At 42.2% G+C, this 17,267-nt stretch overlaps 1 protein-coding gene across 1 annotated transcript in view; it reads left to right on the top strand.

Annotated features, from left to right (window-relative positions):
• IFTAP (intraflagellar transport associated protein) overlaps nt 1-16,684 on the top strand; it is an 80,213-nt gene extending 63,529 nt beyond the window's left edge. The window contains exons 6-7 of the mRNA XM_056135762.1: nt 6,045-6,187; nt 16,302-16,684. Of these exons, the coding sequence (XP_055991737.1) occupies nt 6,045-6,187; nt 16,302-16,484 (326 nt within the window). The 3' untranslated portion in view covers nt 16,485-16,684. The remainder of the gene's footprint in view (nt 1-6,044; nt 6,188-16,301) is intronic.
• The last annotated feature ends 583 nt before the right edge of the window (nt 16,685-17,267 follow it).

The following is a 17,267-nucleotide window of genomic DNA, read 5'->3' as shown; positions in this document are numbered from 1 at the left end:
CACTGAATATCTTTGGTGAGGTGGTAAAAGTTACTAGTTTTATTAAATCTCTGTCCTCAAGTAAAGCTCATTTTAATGTTTTGTGTATTAAAATAAGTATGCATGAAGAACTTCTGCATTTGAAATACAGTATTTGTCTCGTGGCAAAAATCTTGTGCGATTGAATGATGTGCTGAACTTTTACTTTTTTCCTTTTTTTTTCTCATGACTCAACATTTGTGCTTGAAAGAATGACAAACTAAAGTTCTAAAAAATGAATGAAGTGAGTCTGTCTCTTGAAGATTAATGACTGGTAATATTCATTGGCAATGATAAAATTGGCAGTGGATCAAGTGAAAATTAGGTTTTTTGGAAAACTTATATCCAATACTGTATGCTTGACATCTTCCTAATATTTAAAATCTCTTTCTGTAAAATTGATGTTGTTAACTAATGTGATTTTTAGACTGGATAATGAAATATGTCAACATTTAGAAGATCTGCTTAACACACACAGTGAACCAATATTTTCTATTCACAAGATTACAAAATCATGAATAGTGGAAAGATACATTCAATACATAAGACAGACTAGTGGATTTCTAACAGAATAACATGAGAAGTTTGCTGAAATGGATTAAGATTGTACCTTAAACTCACTTTTAGAAACTTATTTGTCCAGATTCTATGTAGTGCCAAGGAAAGATATCTATAAAAGACTACTGTAATTCTCCGCTTTCCAACTGTATATCTATGTGAGACTATATATCTAGATTTTCTTTTACTTCAGTAGAAACATCATTTTCTTTCTTTTTTATTTTTTGGGTCACAACTGGTGATGCTCAGGGGTTACTCCTGGTTCTATACTCAGGAGTTACTCCTGGCAGTGCTCTGGGACCATATGGGATGCTGGGAATCTAACCCGGGTCGGCCACGTGCAAAGCAGATACCTACCCACTGTACTATCGCTTCAACTCCAGAAACATCATTTTCTAAAGGTTGAATGCAGAAGTAAATGTAGAATCCAGTTTCCCTTTATTAGATATGTAGATATTAATATATGAAAGCCATTGCATTTCTCAGATTTTCTCCATTTCACAAGATAAATTTGTTGTAAATAATCATTTTCATGGGGTCTATGAGATGACTCAGAGCACTGGAGCCCATGCATGGCATGCATGAGGCCCTGAGTTCAATCCTTGGCACCACTACCACTGAGCATTGCCAGCCAGTGTTTTGGTGGCCCACTGTGACTTACTGGGTATAGTCTTAGTGGCTCCTGAGTATCAGTTGTGTAGTCCTCTGGGCCCCCAGCACCACCACGGAACCATGCACCCTGACCAGCAGAATAAAGTATAACCAGAAGTAGCCTCTAGACTGCTGGACATAATAATTTCACTCCAAGAGAATATGAATAGATTATAAACCCACCTATGATTGTGAACTGGCGAAAACAAGATAGTTTTCTCATAACATGTCCCCAGGGCCTCACACATGTAGGGCAAGTGCTCTGTTGCTGTCCCTGTCCATAACTGAGATCAGATTGTTCCCATCCTTCCTGATTTCACACTGTTGCAAATCTGTTCTCGGTCAAACTAAAGTTATTCACTTTTGTTCTTGAGTATTCTCCGATTGATTTCATGTATAAGAATCTTATCCCTGTAACAAAATTTGTTATTTGAGGGTAAGGCCTACACATATTTTATAGCATCTGCAATGTTCTTTGGACAGGGTAGACGTGATACTTGCTGTTTAGTTTAAAAGTTGAGATGCAGGAGATTCATTTCGTATTTGCAAGCATTTGTTGAGAATTTACAGTGTAGAAAGCACCAATAGATATATGTTAAGCACCGGTAGATATGCAGTTGGGCATTTTACTTTTGCATTGAAGCAGCAAATGACAAGAATTTTAAATTCTGAGGACACGGTGTCTTATTGTGCTGAAAGGATTGTTCCTGTGCAAGTGGAAATTTTATGAAAGAAACCATGTTTTGTGGAAAACATTACCTCCTTTGCAAGTACATTAGGGAAGTAAAGCATTTCAGTAAATAAATGAAAGACTCTTCCTCCCCAGTGCATCAGAATTTAGATAGTATTGGAAGTAGGATAGATTTTGATTTCACATTTGAATTGATGTTTGCGGGCCAACAGGTCAGAGGGTGATGGTTCTCACATTAAGAGACATTAAGCCTTTCTGTTCATACCTTTGCACTTGGCAGGTTTCTACCCAGGCTTGTACTGGTCAAGGTAGTTTTACCAGGAGTCTTAGTTGAGGGACTTTGGCTTTGAATTTGTGGACATGGGCAGTAGAAGGCCAGCCTTACTACATATAAAAATACTACTTGGGATATAAATTGTATGAGTCGCACCTAATATGGAGTAACTGTGGCAGGGACATTTCTGGGCCCTCAGTTTAGATACATAGCTTGAAGACTTTATTACATATTTGTCTTTTTTTAATGCCTGTTTGGAAGAAGGTCATAATAAGGCCTTTGGGCTAAGACATGGGATCTGACACGGGCAATGCAGAAAGACTACCTGGTTCTCTGCTTTCCAGTGTGGTTTGAGTGACGTTATAGTTAGTGCTTACAGCTCATGCCTATAAGATCTAAGAGAGGGCTGGGAGGATTAGTTGAGCTAATACCTAAGCAGTTTCAATTTATATGTGTTGACTGTCAATATATATATATTTTATTTATTCTATTTAATTAGATCACATGGGCTGGAGTGATAGCACAGTGGGTAAGGCATTTGCCTTGCACACGGCTGACCCGGTCAGCCCAGGTTCGATTCCTCCACCCCTCTCGGAGGGCCTGGCAAGCTACTGAGAGTATCTCACCCGCATGGCAAAGCCAGGCAAGCTACCCATGATGTATTCGATATGCCAAACACAATAAAAACAAATCTCATAATGGAGATGTTATTGGGCCCGCTCTAGTAAATCTATGAACAACGGGAGGAAAGTGCTACAATGCTAATAATTAGATCACATCCTCTAATTTTTTTTTTTTTGGCTTTTGGAGTTACACCTGGCAATGTTCAGGGATTACTCCTGACTCTGCACTCAGGAATTACCCCTGCAATGCTTGGGGGACCATATGGAATGCTGGGGATTGAATCTAGATAGACCATGTGCAAATGCAAAAGCCCTGCCTTCTGTACTTTCATGCTGGTCCCACATTCTCTTAATTTTCATAGGTACCATTCTCTTTTTTTCCCTTTGATTCATTGATTACCATAAGTAAAGTAAAGTAAAGGCCCTCCCGTTGATCATCGATTTGCTCGAGCGGGCCCAGTAACGTCTCCATTGGAGACTTTGTTGTTACTGTGTCTGGCATATCGAATACGTCACGGGGAGCTTGCCAGGCTCTGCTGTGCGGTCAATATACTCTTGGTAGCTTGCCGGGCTCTCCGAGAGGGGCGGAGGAATCGAACTCAGGTCGGCCATGTTGGTTGTGTACAAGACAAACACCCTAAAATTGCAAAGTTTTTCATGATTGAGTTTTAATTGTACAATGTCTGAGAACCCATCACTTCACCGGTGTCTACTTCCCTCACACTGTCCAGCCCAGCCGTCTTTTATGGCAGACATTTTCTTTTTTTGCTTTATGAGCACTGTAATTTGCAATACTGTTATTGAAAGGCCATCATGCATATTGCTTTACCTCCTTTCAGCACACAGTTTTTGTGCAGAGTGATCACTTTCCACTGTCATTGTCATAATCATCTCTTCTCTGACCTAACCACCCTCCCCCTATTGTGGAAAGCCTCCTACTAATGGTCTTTCTGGCCTTCTGTTCTATTGCCTTTGGGTATTTTTCTCCTACTATGTTTTTTTTTTATATCTCGCAAATGAGCTCCGTCATTCTATGTCTGTCCCTCTTCCTCTGATTTGTTTCACTTAGCATGCTACTCTCCTTGTCTAACCATGTATCAACAAATTTCATGACTTCCATTTTTTTCTAACGGCTGCATAATATTCCATTGTGTAGATGTACTGTTGTTTCTTTACCCACTCATCCGTGCTTGGGCACTTCTGTTGTTTCCAGATTCTGGCTATTTTGAATAGTGCTGCAATGAACATAGTGCAGATGCCTTTCCTGCATTGTATTTTGGGGGCCCTATTCCTAGGAGCAGAATTGCTGTGTTGAATGGAAGCTCAGTTCCTAGTTTTTTGGGGAATGTTCGTATAGTTTTCCAAAAGGCTGGATCAGTTGACATCCCTATTTTCTTCATTTTTAGTCATCAATCATAGTTTAACTACCTTCTTCACCATCCCCACCTTCCACACATAGTCGCTATTTCTTTTTTTCTCTTTTGGCTCTTGCCACACCTGGCTGTGCTCATAATTAATTCCTGGCTCTATGCTCAGGCTACCAAAAGTATCCTGCCCACACGGCAGAGTCTGGCAAACTTCCCGTGTCATATTCAATATGCCAAATACCAGTAACAATGATGGATCTCATTCTCCTAATCCTGAAAGAGCATTGAAATGGCTCTTTTAAAATCTCAGGGCTAGGAAGAAGGAGGCATTACTGGTGCCTGCTCGAGGAAATCGACGAACAACAGGTTGATTGTGATCGTGATCTATGCTCGGGGATCATCACATTCTCAATTTCTATGCTAGGTTTTCCATTGCTCTACTCTTAGGAATTTGGAGCGATAGCACAGCGGTAGGGCGTTTGCCTTGCACGCGGCCGACATGGCCAACCTGAGTTCGATTCCTCCACCCTCTCGGAGAACCCGGCAAGCTACCGAGAGTATCTCGCCCGCATTGCAAAGCTTGGCAAGCTACCCATGACGTATTTGATATGCCAAACACAGTAACAAGTCTCACAATGGAGACGTTACTGGGCCCGCTTGAGCAAATTGATGAACAATGGGAGGACAATGACAGTGACAGTTATTGTTGCAATGTTTCAATCGCAATACCTGCTCCATTTTTATATGCTACCATTGGCCACAGCCAAAGCCTGCCTGTTGTTAATTAATCATTTCCACTAAGAACTTAATTAGTATCTTAATTAGGATCATCATTGAAGAGCAGGCAGCGGCATCCTGAGGCAGCTGCACATTGAGTAGCTTTAACTGTCCTTCTGGTTCTCGGAAAGTTTAGCCGGAGGAGGAGCCCAGTGCTGCTCCTCGTGTGTCTTTGTTTCCTCTTTGCCCTCCTCAAAGAAGACCCTGGGAAGTGATTAGCTGTTTGTGACTTGTCTGTGTTCTTTCCCACATGCAGAAATGAGGGAGCATAGCTACATAGAAACGAACAGGAAGCCAGCACTAGATATTGACTATGTGTGAAGATACTGAAGCCGAGTTTTTTTTTTTTTCCTTTTTGGGTCACACCTGGTGATGCTTAGCGGTTACTCCTGATTCTGCACTTAGGGATCACTCCTGTCAATGCTCGGGGGGACCATATGGGATGCTGGAGATCCCTGTTGACCTTGTGCGAAGCAAATGCCCTACCCATTGTACTATCATCCCCAAGCCAAGTTGCTTCAAGGGCAGAACCTTAGACTCTACATTTTTAATATGACAGAGTATTTGATTTTTCTCTGAAATTTAGTTTTTTCCTTCTGGCATCATTGTCTTTTTTTTTTTTTGGTATTACATTTTTTGAAATACTGTCTTATTGTTTCTGGAGGAAATGAGCACTCCACTTTCTTTTCTTTTCTCTTTTTTTTTAACCCCTCAGGAGAATATGGAAAAATGAGGCGAAGGAGCATCTTCTTACCTTATTTTTTTCTACAGAGTAGAAATTGGGCTGGGGGTGGAAAGTATGATCAAGTAACTCCCCAAACAATTATTTCTCCCAGACCTATTAGTTACGATGTAATTTTTGTCACAATAAGATAATAGTAAATGCACCAGTGGCCTCTATTTTATAAAAAGGGGAGTCCCTTGAGTCAGGGTTCTAAATGAGGTCAGGCAGGAATTGTGAGTGCTGTTTTTTTTTTTCCTGGAGCCTATTTGCTTCATTCTTGTGACTATTACAGACTTTCCTATGATTTAGGTAAATTGTGAACTTGGTATCAGGATCAAGTGGTATATTTTGTGTCCAGCAGATTTGCTGCTGCTGCTTCCAGGAGAAGTAGAACAGGACATCTGCACCAGCATTCCGTCCTTCGTGCCTTCTGTGAACCGGCCACTTGCCCCTGAAGTAAAGCCACGACCCCTTGTGAACGGAGCCCCCCTACAAATGAAAGAGGTACTCCCTGGGGAATTTGTCCTTTCAAAAACGCCTGGATATCATCCACTGTCCTTTTCAGACACTGGAAGAATTGAGCATTTAAGTTCGCCTCATTGGGTGCCTCTCATAGCCATCTCTTTTTTGAACATGAGTGTTTCTTTTTAAGCTCAGGGTGCAATTATGCTTTGACATGAAAACGATTCCGATGTCACGATGCACACTGTGAGAGGACAGTGCTGCCTGGGGAATTTGACCAGATAGACTGGTTAGAACAGATAGACTGTTTTCTCCTAGCCTTCAGCACAACCTGGCCGTATCTTCTTTGATTTTTAATACTAATTATTATTATTATTGTTTTCTATGATTGTACAGACTTTTTGTATTAGTTAAGGTAAAGCCAGCTGCTCTTGGAGAGAATACCAATGCCAATTTATTAGGTTGAAAAGAGATAGGAGTTTGTTTCTCTCCAGAAACAGTCTGTGGAGTCTTTCAAGAGCGTTAACCGAGCTGGTAGCTCTGATTCCTGGGACCATCAGGGACAGAGCCCACTTGTCCATCTCTACTGTGTCTTAGACTGGTGGGGAACTTTGGGTCTGCAAGCCATACAAAGCCTATGCTCAAAAGACCATCGCTGCACGATAAGACCGATTTGGATGCACTGGCTCCCTGCAGCACATCTGCTGGTATGGCCTGGCCTGCCAGTGATGTTCTAAACATCTCAATGGCTCCAGGCAGGAAAAAGTTCCCCACCCTTGCCTTACAACAGTGTACTTCACTGTCCAAAGTCAGGTTATTGTCCTACCTGGAGGATGGGAAGGAGCCAGGGGCTACGATGTTCCCTCAAGGTTTGAACTCAGAGTTTCTGTCCATTTTCCATTGGTGACCTTACAGTTCATGCAGCCATATCTGGTCAAGGGAAGGCTGGGATTACTAATATCACCTAGTCACATGCTTCCTGGGGGAAGAGCCAGAAGAATGAAGTTCTGCTGCACTTTCTGTCTTCTTCAGTGTAGAGCATGGATGTTGTGCATCTATTTTTTTCTTACTGTTGTTGGATTGATGGTGGTGCGGGGGTGGGGGCGGGCTGATCCAGCAATACTCAGGGGGCCTGTCAATTCTGGATCAACCTCAGCTAGGGGGGTTCAGTGTTAGAGCCTGAAGGAGTGGTGCTGCTCAGGCCCTGTGATGGTAGAAATTACCTGGGCCACCCTGGTTTTGGTTCAGGGGTACTCAGGGATGATCTGGGGCTTCCAGGGCTATATTCAGTGATGCTTTGGGTGTGCCATATAGTGCCAGGAATACAACCAAGGTTGACTATGCAAGGCATGTGCCCTAACCCCATGCACACTCAGACCCTTGAAAACTGTTCATTTTTCGTTATCATTTGCCACTCTGTATATACCAAAAAAACAAATGCATCAGCTGAGGCTACTGGTGATTGGGGAAGGAGCATGAAAGAGGATTAGGTGTGAGAAGTTGTTACAAACCCTTCATTACTGTTTTCTAATAAATCTTTGGGTATCTGAGGAATCACTCAGATACTAGTCACTTAAAGTTACTCCAATATCAAAACAGTCTACCAGAAATAGCCCACACATTTCAAATTTCAGGCACCCCTTTCTCATAGAGCTTTTTGTTCATGGACATCACAAAAGTTTATGTAGAATGCTTGCTGGCTTATATTAAAACATCAAATTGGTTCTCAGATAAACTGTCAGGGATAGCTACTTTTCAGCATGCTTTTAGAATTAGAGATGGCTTTTTCTGAGTAGTCAGAAACTAAAATTACAAGGCTTTTTTTGTTTGTTTTTTTTTCTAGAAGTAATCAGGTTTTTTTTAAAGACTTTTTTATGACTTCAGCTATAGTCTAATACATTATTAGACTAGCCAGAGGTCGAGGCACTGCGTACTTACAAAAAATGTTGTAGGAATGGTTTTATTTATTCATTTATTTTTACATTGAATAAGGTGCTTGTCTTTTTTTGTTTATAAATTTTATTTTCATAAGATTGTTCACATCAATTGATACATTCAATATATCAAAACCAATCCCACCACTTACACCTTCCCAGCACCATTATTTCAAAATTTCTCACCACCATTCAAGCTTGCGTGCCACAGGCAGATTCTAGATAATTTATTTTCTAATGCTTATTATGAATATCATGAGAGGTCCCATGGCCTCTCCCGGAATTCTAAATATGTAAATGATTGGGGTCCAGAGACATCTCTGTAGAGAACTAATTTATTTTGAGATTCATTTGTGAGACTCTAAATCACCGGGGATTCATCTGGAGTGGGAGGAGAAGGGACACCCGCTTCATCTGAGAGAAGCCTAATGAAATCCCCTTAGCACGGGCTGGAGAGATCTCCATGAGCTGTTGTCTTCTGGGATTCACTACTACGTCTCCTAAGAGTGGTTTTAGTTGGTGGGGCTGGGAGAGAAAAATATGATTTTGGAATTTATCAAGTAGCTGGTAAAATGTGATTTAAAACCCATCGTATGGCAATAGGAAGAAACGGTGCAGCAGGTAGGGTGTTTGCCTTGTCTTGCACACACCAACCCAGGTTCCGTCCTGGCTACCCGTTCGCTTCCTTGCTCTCCGCCAGAAGTAATTCCTGAGTGCAGGACCAGGAATAACCTCTGAGCATCACTGGGTGTGGCCCAACACAAATCAACCTAAAAACCAACCTACAGACGCATCTTTCTTTCCAAAAATTCATTTTCATTCATCATCCTGTTATTCGTCGATTGCCTCGAGCAGGCCCCAGTAACATCTCTTTCATCCTAGCCCTGAGATTATATTCAAGGCTCTTTAGGAGAATGAGACCCATCATTGTTACTGGTATTTGGCATATTTGGTATGCCACGGGGAGTTTGCCAGACTCTGCCGTGTGGGCAGGCTACATTCGGTAGCCTGCCAGTTTGTCCAAAGTAGGAATGAGATAATAAGATGTCATAATAAGAAGTCGCGCGGCTGCATTTGCGGCCGCGTGGTTCTGGGAGCTGGATTTTATAGTCTCTGAGTCTTGGCCATTGATGGGATTACACAGCGCCAGGGGGCCAGGTGGTGGGTGTGACCCCCGTCTACTGGAATTTGGAGGATCTGGGTGGAGGATGCTCAACTCCAATCCGAGTAGGCTTGGAGATCTCGGCCCCAGAACCCGCATGGATTTGTCGCTCTGCCAGTACCTTCATGTGTGCGGAGAGTGGTCTCAGCCTGGTGGTGGCTGGTCCTGGAGGTCTTCGGCTGCCGGAGCCCTGATCGGGGCCGGGAGGAAAGCTCAACCCGCTCCCCTCCAAGGGGCCCCGGTGAGGAACAAAATATATTTCCAAAAATATAAACATTTAAAAAATATTGGAGTCAAAATGATATGAATAGTTTTTGTTTGGCAACTCATAGACCATCATTAATAACTTTTGCTGTTCTTGGACTATCTAAAGCAGAACCTTGGTTGGAATTTTTATTTCTAATCATTATTTGTTATGAAAACTTTTAGAATTGTCTAGAATCACAATAGTATACCAGTTTTTTCCTTGGATTAATAGTTTAAAACTTACTTTGAAGCACCAATATCAGAGTATAATCACCCATTTCCAATACATACTATTTTGTATTTTATAAAATATATTTTATGTTTATTTTAAATATTTTCTTTAAAAGCTTACCAAAGGGCTATTTTGGGCCCGAGATGGTAAATGCATTCTGTGACTTCAGTGTCAGAATATGCAAATATCTCCTGAATGCCTGAACTTCCTCTTACTTACCTAATAAGAATCCATCAACTTCCTGAAATGGATTGCAATTTAATTCTGCAATTTAATTCTTTCTTTAGCACAGCTTTTGTACATGGATTTTTTTTATGTAAAATTGTACCTTTCCCAATAACTTTCACCTTTTATTTCTAAGAAAGTTCTTAGTTATTTGATTTTGATGAATTTTGGAAGTTTTGAAGCACTTTAAAGAGTTCTTGACATGAATAAGAGTTTATGCTAAGAAAATTTAAAAAATTATGATTTCAGGCTGGAGCGATAGTACAACAGGTACAACATTTGCCTTGTACATGGTTGATCTTGGTTTTATCCCCAGCATCCCATATGGTCCCTGAGCACTGCCAGGAGTAATTCCTGAGTTCAGAACCAAGAGTAACTCCTGAGCATTACTGGGTATGACCCACCCCAAAAGTTTAAATATATATATATATTTTTTTCTACACCCTCAAACCACAGAAATGGTCAAAGAAGAAATTTATGTTCATCTTTTAGTAAGATCTCCAGTTTTTTTAAATTCATAATGGTACTCTAAATTTTTTCACTTAAAAAGACAGTTTATTTACCATATTACTTTGTAAGATAGCCTATGGCTAAACGCTGCATTATTGATCTGAGCATTAGTTCTGTTTTCTTTAATTTGCCTGTGTACTACTATGAATAGAAATGATTCTTTCTGTAACAGTGTCTCTGTTAAACTAAGTCACATGAGCAATTTTAAGGAAACTAGCAGTTTCTATTAGTGTACAAATTCTATTTCCTGAGAGGCTACAAAAGATTTCAATTAGATCTGAAATTAGACACCTGAAATCCACATATTTCTCTCAGCAGCTCCTTAGGCAAAAATAACAAGTTAATAACTTAATTCGCAGTTGTTTCCTGCTTCGAAGCAGGGGATTTGGAGTTCCATTGCACAAATTCTTCTCTTGAAATAGGTCAGGATTTTAGTTCGTAATCTAAAAACCTTGGAGTCTTTTTATAAAAATTTATTTATTTAGCTTTTTTGGGGGGGGTCATACTCAGTGATGGTCAGGGACTACTCCCAGCTCTACACTCAGGAATTACTCCTGGTGGTGCTTGGGGGACCACATGGGATGCCGGGGATTGAACCCAGGGCGGCTCCGAGCAAGGCAAACGTCTTATCCACTGTACTATCGCTCCAGCCCCTTGCTTGAGTAAAAGTAAAGGCCCTCCCGTTGATCATCGATTTGCTCGAGCGGGCCCAGTAACGTCTCCATTGGAGACTTTGTTGTTACTGTGTCTGGCATATCGAATACTCTTGGTAGCTTGTCGGGCTCTCCGAGAGGGGCGGAGGAATCGAACTCGGGTCGCTCCAGCCCCTTAAATTAATTTTTTTTTTTTGCTTTTTGGATCTCAACTGGAGGTGCACAGGGGTTACTCCTGGCTCTGCACTTAGGAATTACTCCTGACAGTGCTCAAGGGACCATATGGGGTGCTGGGAATTGAACCCGGGTCAGCCGTGTGCAAGGTAAAACGCCCTACCCGCTGTGCTCCAGCCCAAAAACCTTGGAGTCGTAATAGCTTAGAACCCTAGAATGAACCTCGCTTGAAAGAAGAGCATTCTCAAAGTGTGCCACCACAGCCAACAGCTGAAACCCGTCCGTTGGCTTGCAGCCTTACTTTCTCTTAAGAGCTGTCTTATCAAAGCTGGCTTCATGTGGCAATGAGCCACCGGTTTCTTAGTGCTCCTTGTCTTGGAACACTAAATTCACTCACGGACGAATGAATTCATTTAAGTTGCAGAAAGGTCGGAATTGGTGCTGAGTTCGGTGGACCATGCATATCGTGGGCAGGTGGCCAATATTTATTGATATCTATTGACATCAGCATAAAAATCAACATCCTCGTTAACCTCTGAGGTGTGATTTTCAGATAGATGATGGTAAGGGCATCATTCTCCCTCCCTTCCCGCAACACTGCAAGCTTGTCCAAGTCTCCCATTCTGATGTGAACAAGGAAACTACCTTCAGCTGTTTTTAGGTTACTTGCCAGTCTTTCCTTTTCTGTTCTTCATTTCCTTAGAGGTCTTAGTCAACCTCAGATTTAACTCTCCTGCTGCTCTCTGCTTCCGTTCCTGAGCTCCTTGTTCGATGTCCTGCATGATATCCTTGTTTCAATCGCCTGCTTAGATGTATTTGGAATTGAGTGACTTAATACTGCCTAGTCCTATTGAACACATGTCAGACTCAATTTCTGTTTTGGTTTTTCAAGCCACACCCAGCAGTGCTCAGAGGCTACTCCTGGAATGTTGCATGGAGGTTGCTCCTGGCAGTGCTCAGGGCACTGCCCAGTGCCAGGATCAAACTCAGGCATCCTATATGCATCTCTCGTGTGCTTGCCGGGTGTGCTTCTCCCCAGCTCTCTTAGCCTTTATTTTTATTTTTAGCTTTTTGGGTCACACCCGGCAATGCTCAGGGGTTACTCCTGGCTCTGCAATCAGGAATTCCTCCAGGCTGTGCTCAGGGGACCATATGCGATGCTGGGAATTGAACCCGGGTTGGCTGCATGCAAGGCAAGCTCCCTACCCGCTGTGCTATCACTCCAGCTTAGCCTTTATTTTAATGAGTGTCTCTAATGTGTTTGACGTGCATGGTCACCCCTGACACTCCATTGGTTTGCACTCTATCGGTTGCTCTCCTCAGAAATTTTTTTTGTGCTTAGTTTGACATTGTTCTTATGGAAACACAAGAGAGAGGGCAAACAATTTTTTTCTTCACTGGAGCCAGCGCCTGCATGGCGTTGCCGGTTCTCCCCTGGTTTGCGTGGCTATTTCCGGGTGTTATTTTTGCTTCTTCTGACAACCCAGGGAGGTGCACATTCCTTCGCCGGGGGCCTCACTTCTCCCTGTCAGTGTGATTTTGAGTGTGCATGGCAGACCCCTCTGTGAGAAGTGCACTCCTAGTTCTGTGTGCTCTGAGTTCTGTGACAGACTGTGACAGCCTCCCTCCCCCAACCCCCACCTTGTTGTTTTTTTTTTGAGTCTGAGTCAGTGGGCTGAAAAATGAATGAGCAAATAAATACAAATTATTGTTGTGGATGAGAAGTGTTTGAGGTCTCTAATGGAAAATGTTTTGTGACCAGAAAAGGGTCAGGGGAACTGAGCATTTGTAGAGAAGTCTGCTTGTGGTCAAAATTATTTCACTGTAAGTCATTTTCCTTGAAGCACAGGTTTCTAAGAATCTGTAAGTGATAGCAAGTGAGGGCTTACTGTGTTTTTCTTACCATCTTTCTCCTTTGGGTTTTTCCCTTCATGCACTCCTGGGTTCATTTCCCTTGGAGCTCTGTGCTCAGTCTACAGTTCTTCCCATAGACAGCCTGGCTCTAGTTTCATATTGAGACCCTGGAGAAGTAATACAGCAGGTAGGATGCTTCTCCAGAATCCCATTTCGTCCCCCATGCCCTGTCAGGAGTGATCCCTGAGCACTGCTGGGTGTAGCCCCCAAACCAAAAATAAAGTCTTTCCATTTTGAGATCACTAGCTTTGATGCTGATTTATTTATTTGGTCCCTCCTAAGCTGTGCTCGGATAACCCAGGGGCCACTCGTATTGATATCTGCTCCTAGGGCCTAAGAGCTATGCTGTGTCCAGTGGTGCTGAGTTCTGTTTGACCACTGGGCTATCTCCCAAGCCCTTGTGTTTTTTTTTTTTTTATTTTTAATTCCAGGGATCAAAAACTAGACCTCACATATGCAACCACTGAGCCAGATCCTGACCCATTTTGTCTAATTGAAGACTGGACTCCAGCTTCAGAAGGAAGTGATTGAATGGCATCTAATGAATGACTAGAAAGGCCTAAGCAGGCTTTAGTGCCTGCAGACAGGGTTCAAAGTCACCTGTGCACAGGACACACATAAGTAACGGCAGCCTCAAGCTTGCTAGATATGTGGACGCCAGGCAGACAAGGGTAGCAAGAATTCCATCGACCTAAAGGGGTCCCCCATGATCTCTCCCTGGGTTTTGTAGAATAGCTCCGGAGTGTGGGCAGGTGTTTGTAGGACTCCGTGCTTACAGAGGAGAGCTGGGGATGGCAGAGCCTTTGTATTTAAGGAAAGGATCTGGTGGTGAGAGAGTGTAGGTTTTTCTTCTCTCGAGCTGGACTTTGCAGTATGACCCTGCTGCCACTTGGACAGTGATGATTACCAATCTCTTGTAAAGTGACTGAAATGGGGCTTGAGGAGATAACTTACTTGGCTGGACTGCAGGCATGCTTTGCACGTGGGCGCCCAGGGTTCGATCCCTCTGAGCACTCCAGGGAGCAGTCCTTGAGGCACCAATGAATGTTGTCCAAAGACCAAAATAGAGGTGACCCAAGTGCACAGACAGATCAGTCACTCTTGCAAATGGATTTACTTCCTGTACGCAGTTGCTCTTTCAAAGACGGAGTGTTGGCTACATTTTTTTCAAGTGAGTGATTCTGCAAATGATTTTGCTTATTCAGAAGGGTTTTTTCTCCCAAAGAGCTATGACTTAGTGACAACATCAAGGTTGATTTATGCTGGGGTTTATGGTTGTGGTGGTGGTGGTGGTTGTTGAGAAGGGGATGCTTAGTCTGGGGGTGGGGGGGGGGTCAGTGGTAATTCAAATCTTGTTTTCCTTCCTTACTTGTGACCTTGGGCAAGTTGTTCACCCCTGCAGAAGGGTGTGAAGCTGCCAGCTGGCAGAGCTCTTGAAGATTACTGCTTGTGCCCATAGGGCTCCTACTGCGGGGGCTGGCACCCAAGGGAACTGCACCCCTGCAGATCCTGTCATCATCTTCCTTGGAAAGCGCACAGACCCTTCCTAATAGAGGCATAATCTGGGTCCTGAGGTTTGTTCTCTGGCCCACTTGACAGGTAGATGTGCTTGCTCTTCGCCCTGTGCATCAAACTGTGAGGTGCAACTTACAAAGACAGGCGACATAGTGGTGGAACCAAATGGAAAATGGTTATTTTCTGTTTTGTTTTTTTTTTCTTTTTCACCTGTAAGAGCAACAGCATGTTGTTTCTTTGCTTTACAGTTCACTTTCAAGAATATTGCCAAATACACTGAAGATTTTTTGCCACATGTTTGCCAGAATATTTAAGTTGATTGCAACTTTAGGGCGTTTCCCCTCAATCTTGCATAAATCTTAGTTTTCAATTTTTCAGTATAACCATACATATTATAGACATAGAGGTGCCTTGATTTCATTGCCTCACACTTCATTTGCTTTTGGAAAGACTTTTTAGAAGATGAAACGAGGAGATTTAAGATAGTCTCTTTTGTTTATTGGAAAATATGCTTGGAAAAACAATTCTCATTACTTTAGAAGGCTTTTAAAACTTAGATTATGAATAACTTTATATAAAAATGTTACATCTTTGCAGGTATACCATCTTGTATATAAGATCTACAGTACTCTAACATTTTTATCACAGAATAAAAGGTATTCTCAAGATTTAAATTTTAAGATGATAATTATATTTTTATTTTTTCATATTTCCCTCTTTCCTTCCCTCTTTTTTATTGTGGTTGTTCCTTTGATGGTTTGGGACATACTAGTTGCATACAGGATTGCACATGAAGCTCTGGGGATTGTACCCAGTGATGTGGGGTGATGCCAAGATTGAACCGTCAGCCTCAGGCATGCAGAGTTGGTACCCTACCACTGAGCCACATCCCTGGGTCCAAAGCTGAGTTTTTCAATTCCAACTGTTATAGACCCAGTTTCACATAACTACAATCATTATGTGAAATATTAAGTGTATTAATTATTCCTTTGGATATTTGAAAATTGATAACAATTGGGTTTTTTTTTTCTTTTTGGGTCACACCTGGCGATGCACAGGGGTTGGCTTTGCACTCAGGAATTACCCCTGCCGTTACTCTGGGGACCATATGGGATGCTGGGAATCAAACCCAGGTCAGCTGAGTGCAAGGCAAACGCCCTAACCGCTGTAACATTTTTTTTTTTTTTTTTGGTAAATGGTGGCAGTGTAAGGTTGATCTAAATCTTAAAGTATGTTTTCCCATATTTTAATGTAACTTAGTGTTATTATTTGCCACTAGCCCTGACAATACAAGTGGTAAAAATGTAATGAATGTGTGCAAAAGAGGCATTCTGATTTCTGCCGCGGGCAGAATTAGTTAATGATATTCATTCAGATGCAGGATGGTACAAATGGGGCATATTAAGAAGCTTAAATTAGGTCAAATTGAATAATTGAATTTATTCCTTTACTTAAAAACAGCTTAATCAGCTGAGAGTGCTAAAGCCTGAAAAAAAAGTTTGTTTAAATATTAATAGGGAGTTTGTGCGTTCCGCTTTATCTTCATTTACAATGATTGCATATGTTTTCCCTCCTTTGTCACCTTTTATAGATACTCGGAGATGAAGTTCAGCCCTTCTCACTCGATGAGGATTTTGATTATGACAGTGTGGTGCTAACCCCCAAGTTCACCCCGGCAGAGATGAGAGCCATTCAAGAGCGACCCCAGCAGAACAGAAAGAGTGCCAGCACCGACGTCGAGGCGCCCCACGACCCACTCACCGAGACGTCTTAGTGCCACTTTCCTTTTGTTTTTAATTTATTAGAATTCGAATTAAGTCTTTTACAGTCCCCTTCCTAGGAATGTATGTGTGAACAGATTGATCAGAGTTATTTGTTCGAGGGAGATGTGAGTAACGAGACCAAGGATATCTCCCGCCCCTTTGAATACTCTTCTGTTAATGTTGCTTCATCCTCTGGCTGATAGAGGGTAATGGGAATGAAGACAGGAAGCAACATTTACTGAAATATCTTTTATTTTGTTTTTTAACAAATTCGTACATAAGACTCTAAATGTTTTCACGGGGACAGTCTTGCTACCACACACCCACCACTCAAGTACTAATTTATCTTTCCATCGCAGTCCATTGAAGGCTTCATCATTTTAGCCCGTTCCCCCCCCCCCCTCCACTCTGATGAACTATAAAGGTTTTCTTTCATTTGTTTCTTTATATACCGCAGATTACAAAAGAGTGAGATCATCAGGCATTTGTCTTTCTGTTTCTCCACATGTTTTGTCTAGGCTTGGCTTTTGCTTTTGGGGCCCATATTTTTTTAGGGGGGAGGGAGGTGCCAGGGATCAAACCAGGGTCTCACGCATGTAAGTTAACTGCTCTTTCGCCAAGCCTCTTCCCTGACACATTGCACATTTTTGTTGAGAACACTCTGACGAGGTAATGGTGGGGTGTGTGACGAAGATTAGGAAATCATCCCACCTTCTTGAGGAAGGATAATTACATACAGAGCACATTGTCACGCCTAGAATAAAACTGATTAGGTGGTAGATCTCTGGTCTTAG

The sequence above is a fragment of the Sorex fumeus genome, unplaced genomic scaffold (assembly GCF_029834395.1).
Source record: "Sorex fumeus unplaced genomic scaffold, SorFum_2.1 ptg000007l, whole genome shotgun sequence".
Taxonomy (NCBI): domain Eukaryota; kingdom Metazoa; phylum Chordata; class Mammalia; order Eulipotyphla; family Soricidae; genus Sorex; species Sorex fumeus.
Note: the sequence above shows the minus strand (reverse complement) of the source record. Positions and strands in the feature narration are given on the sequence as shown.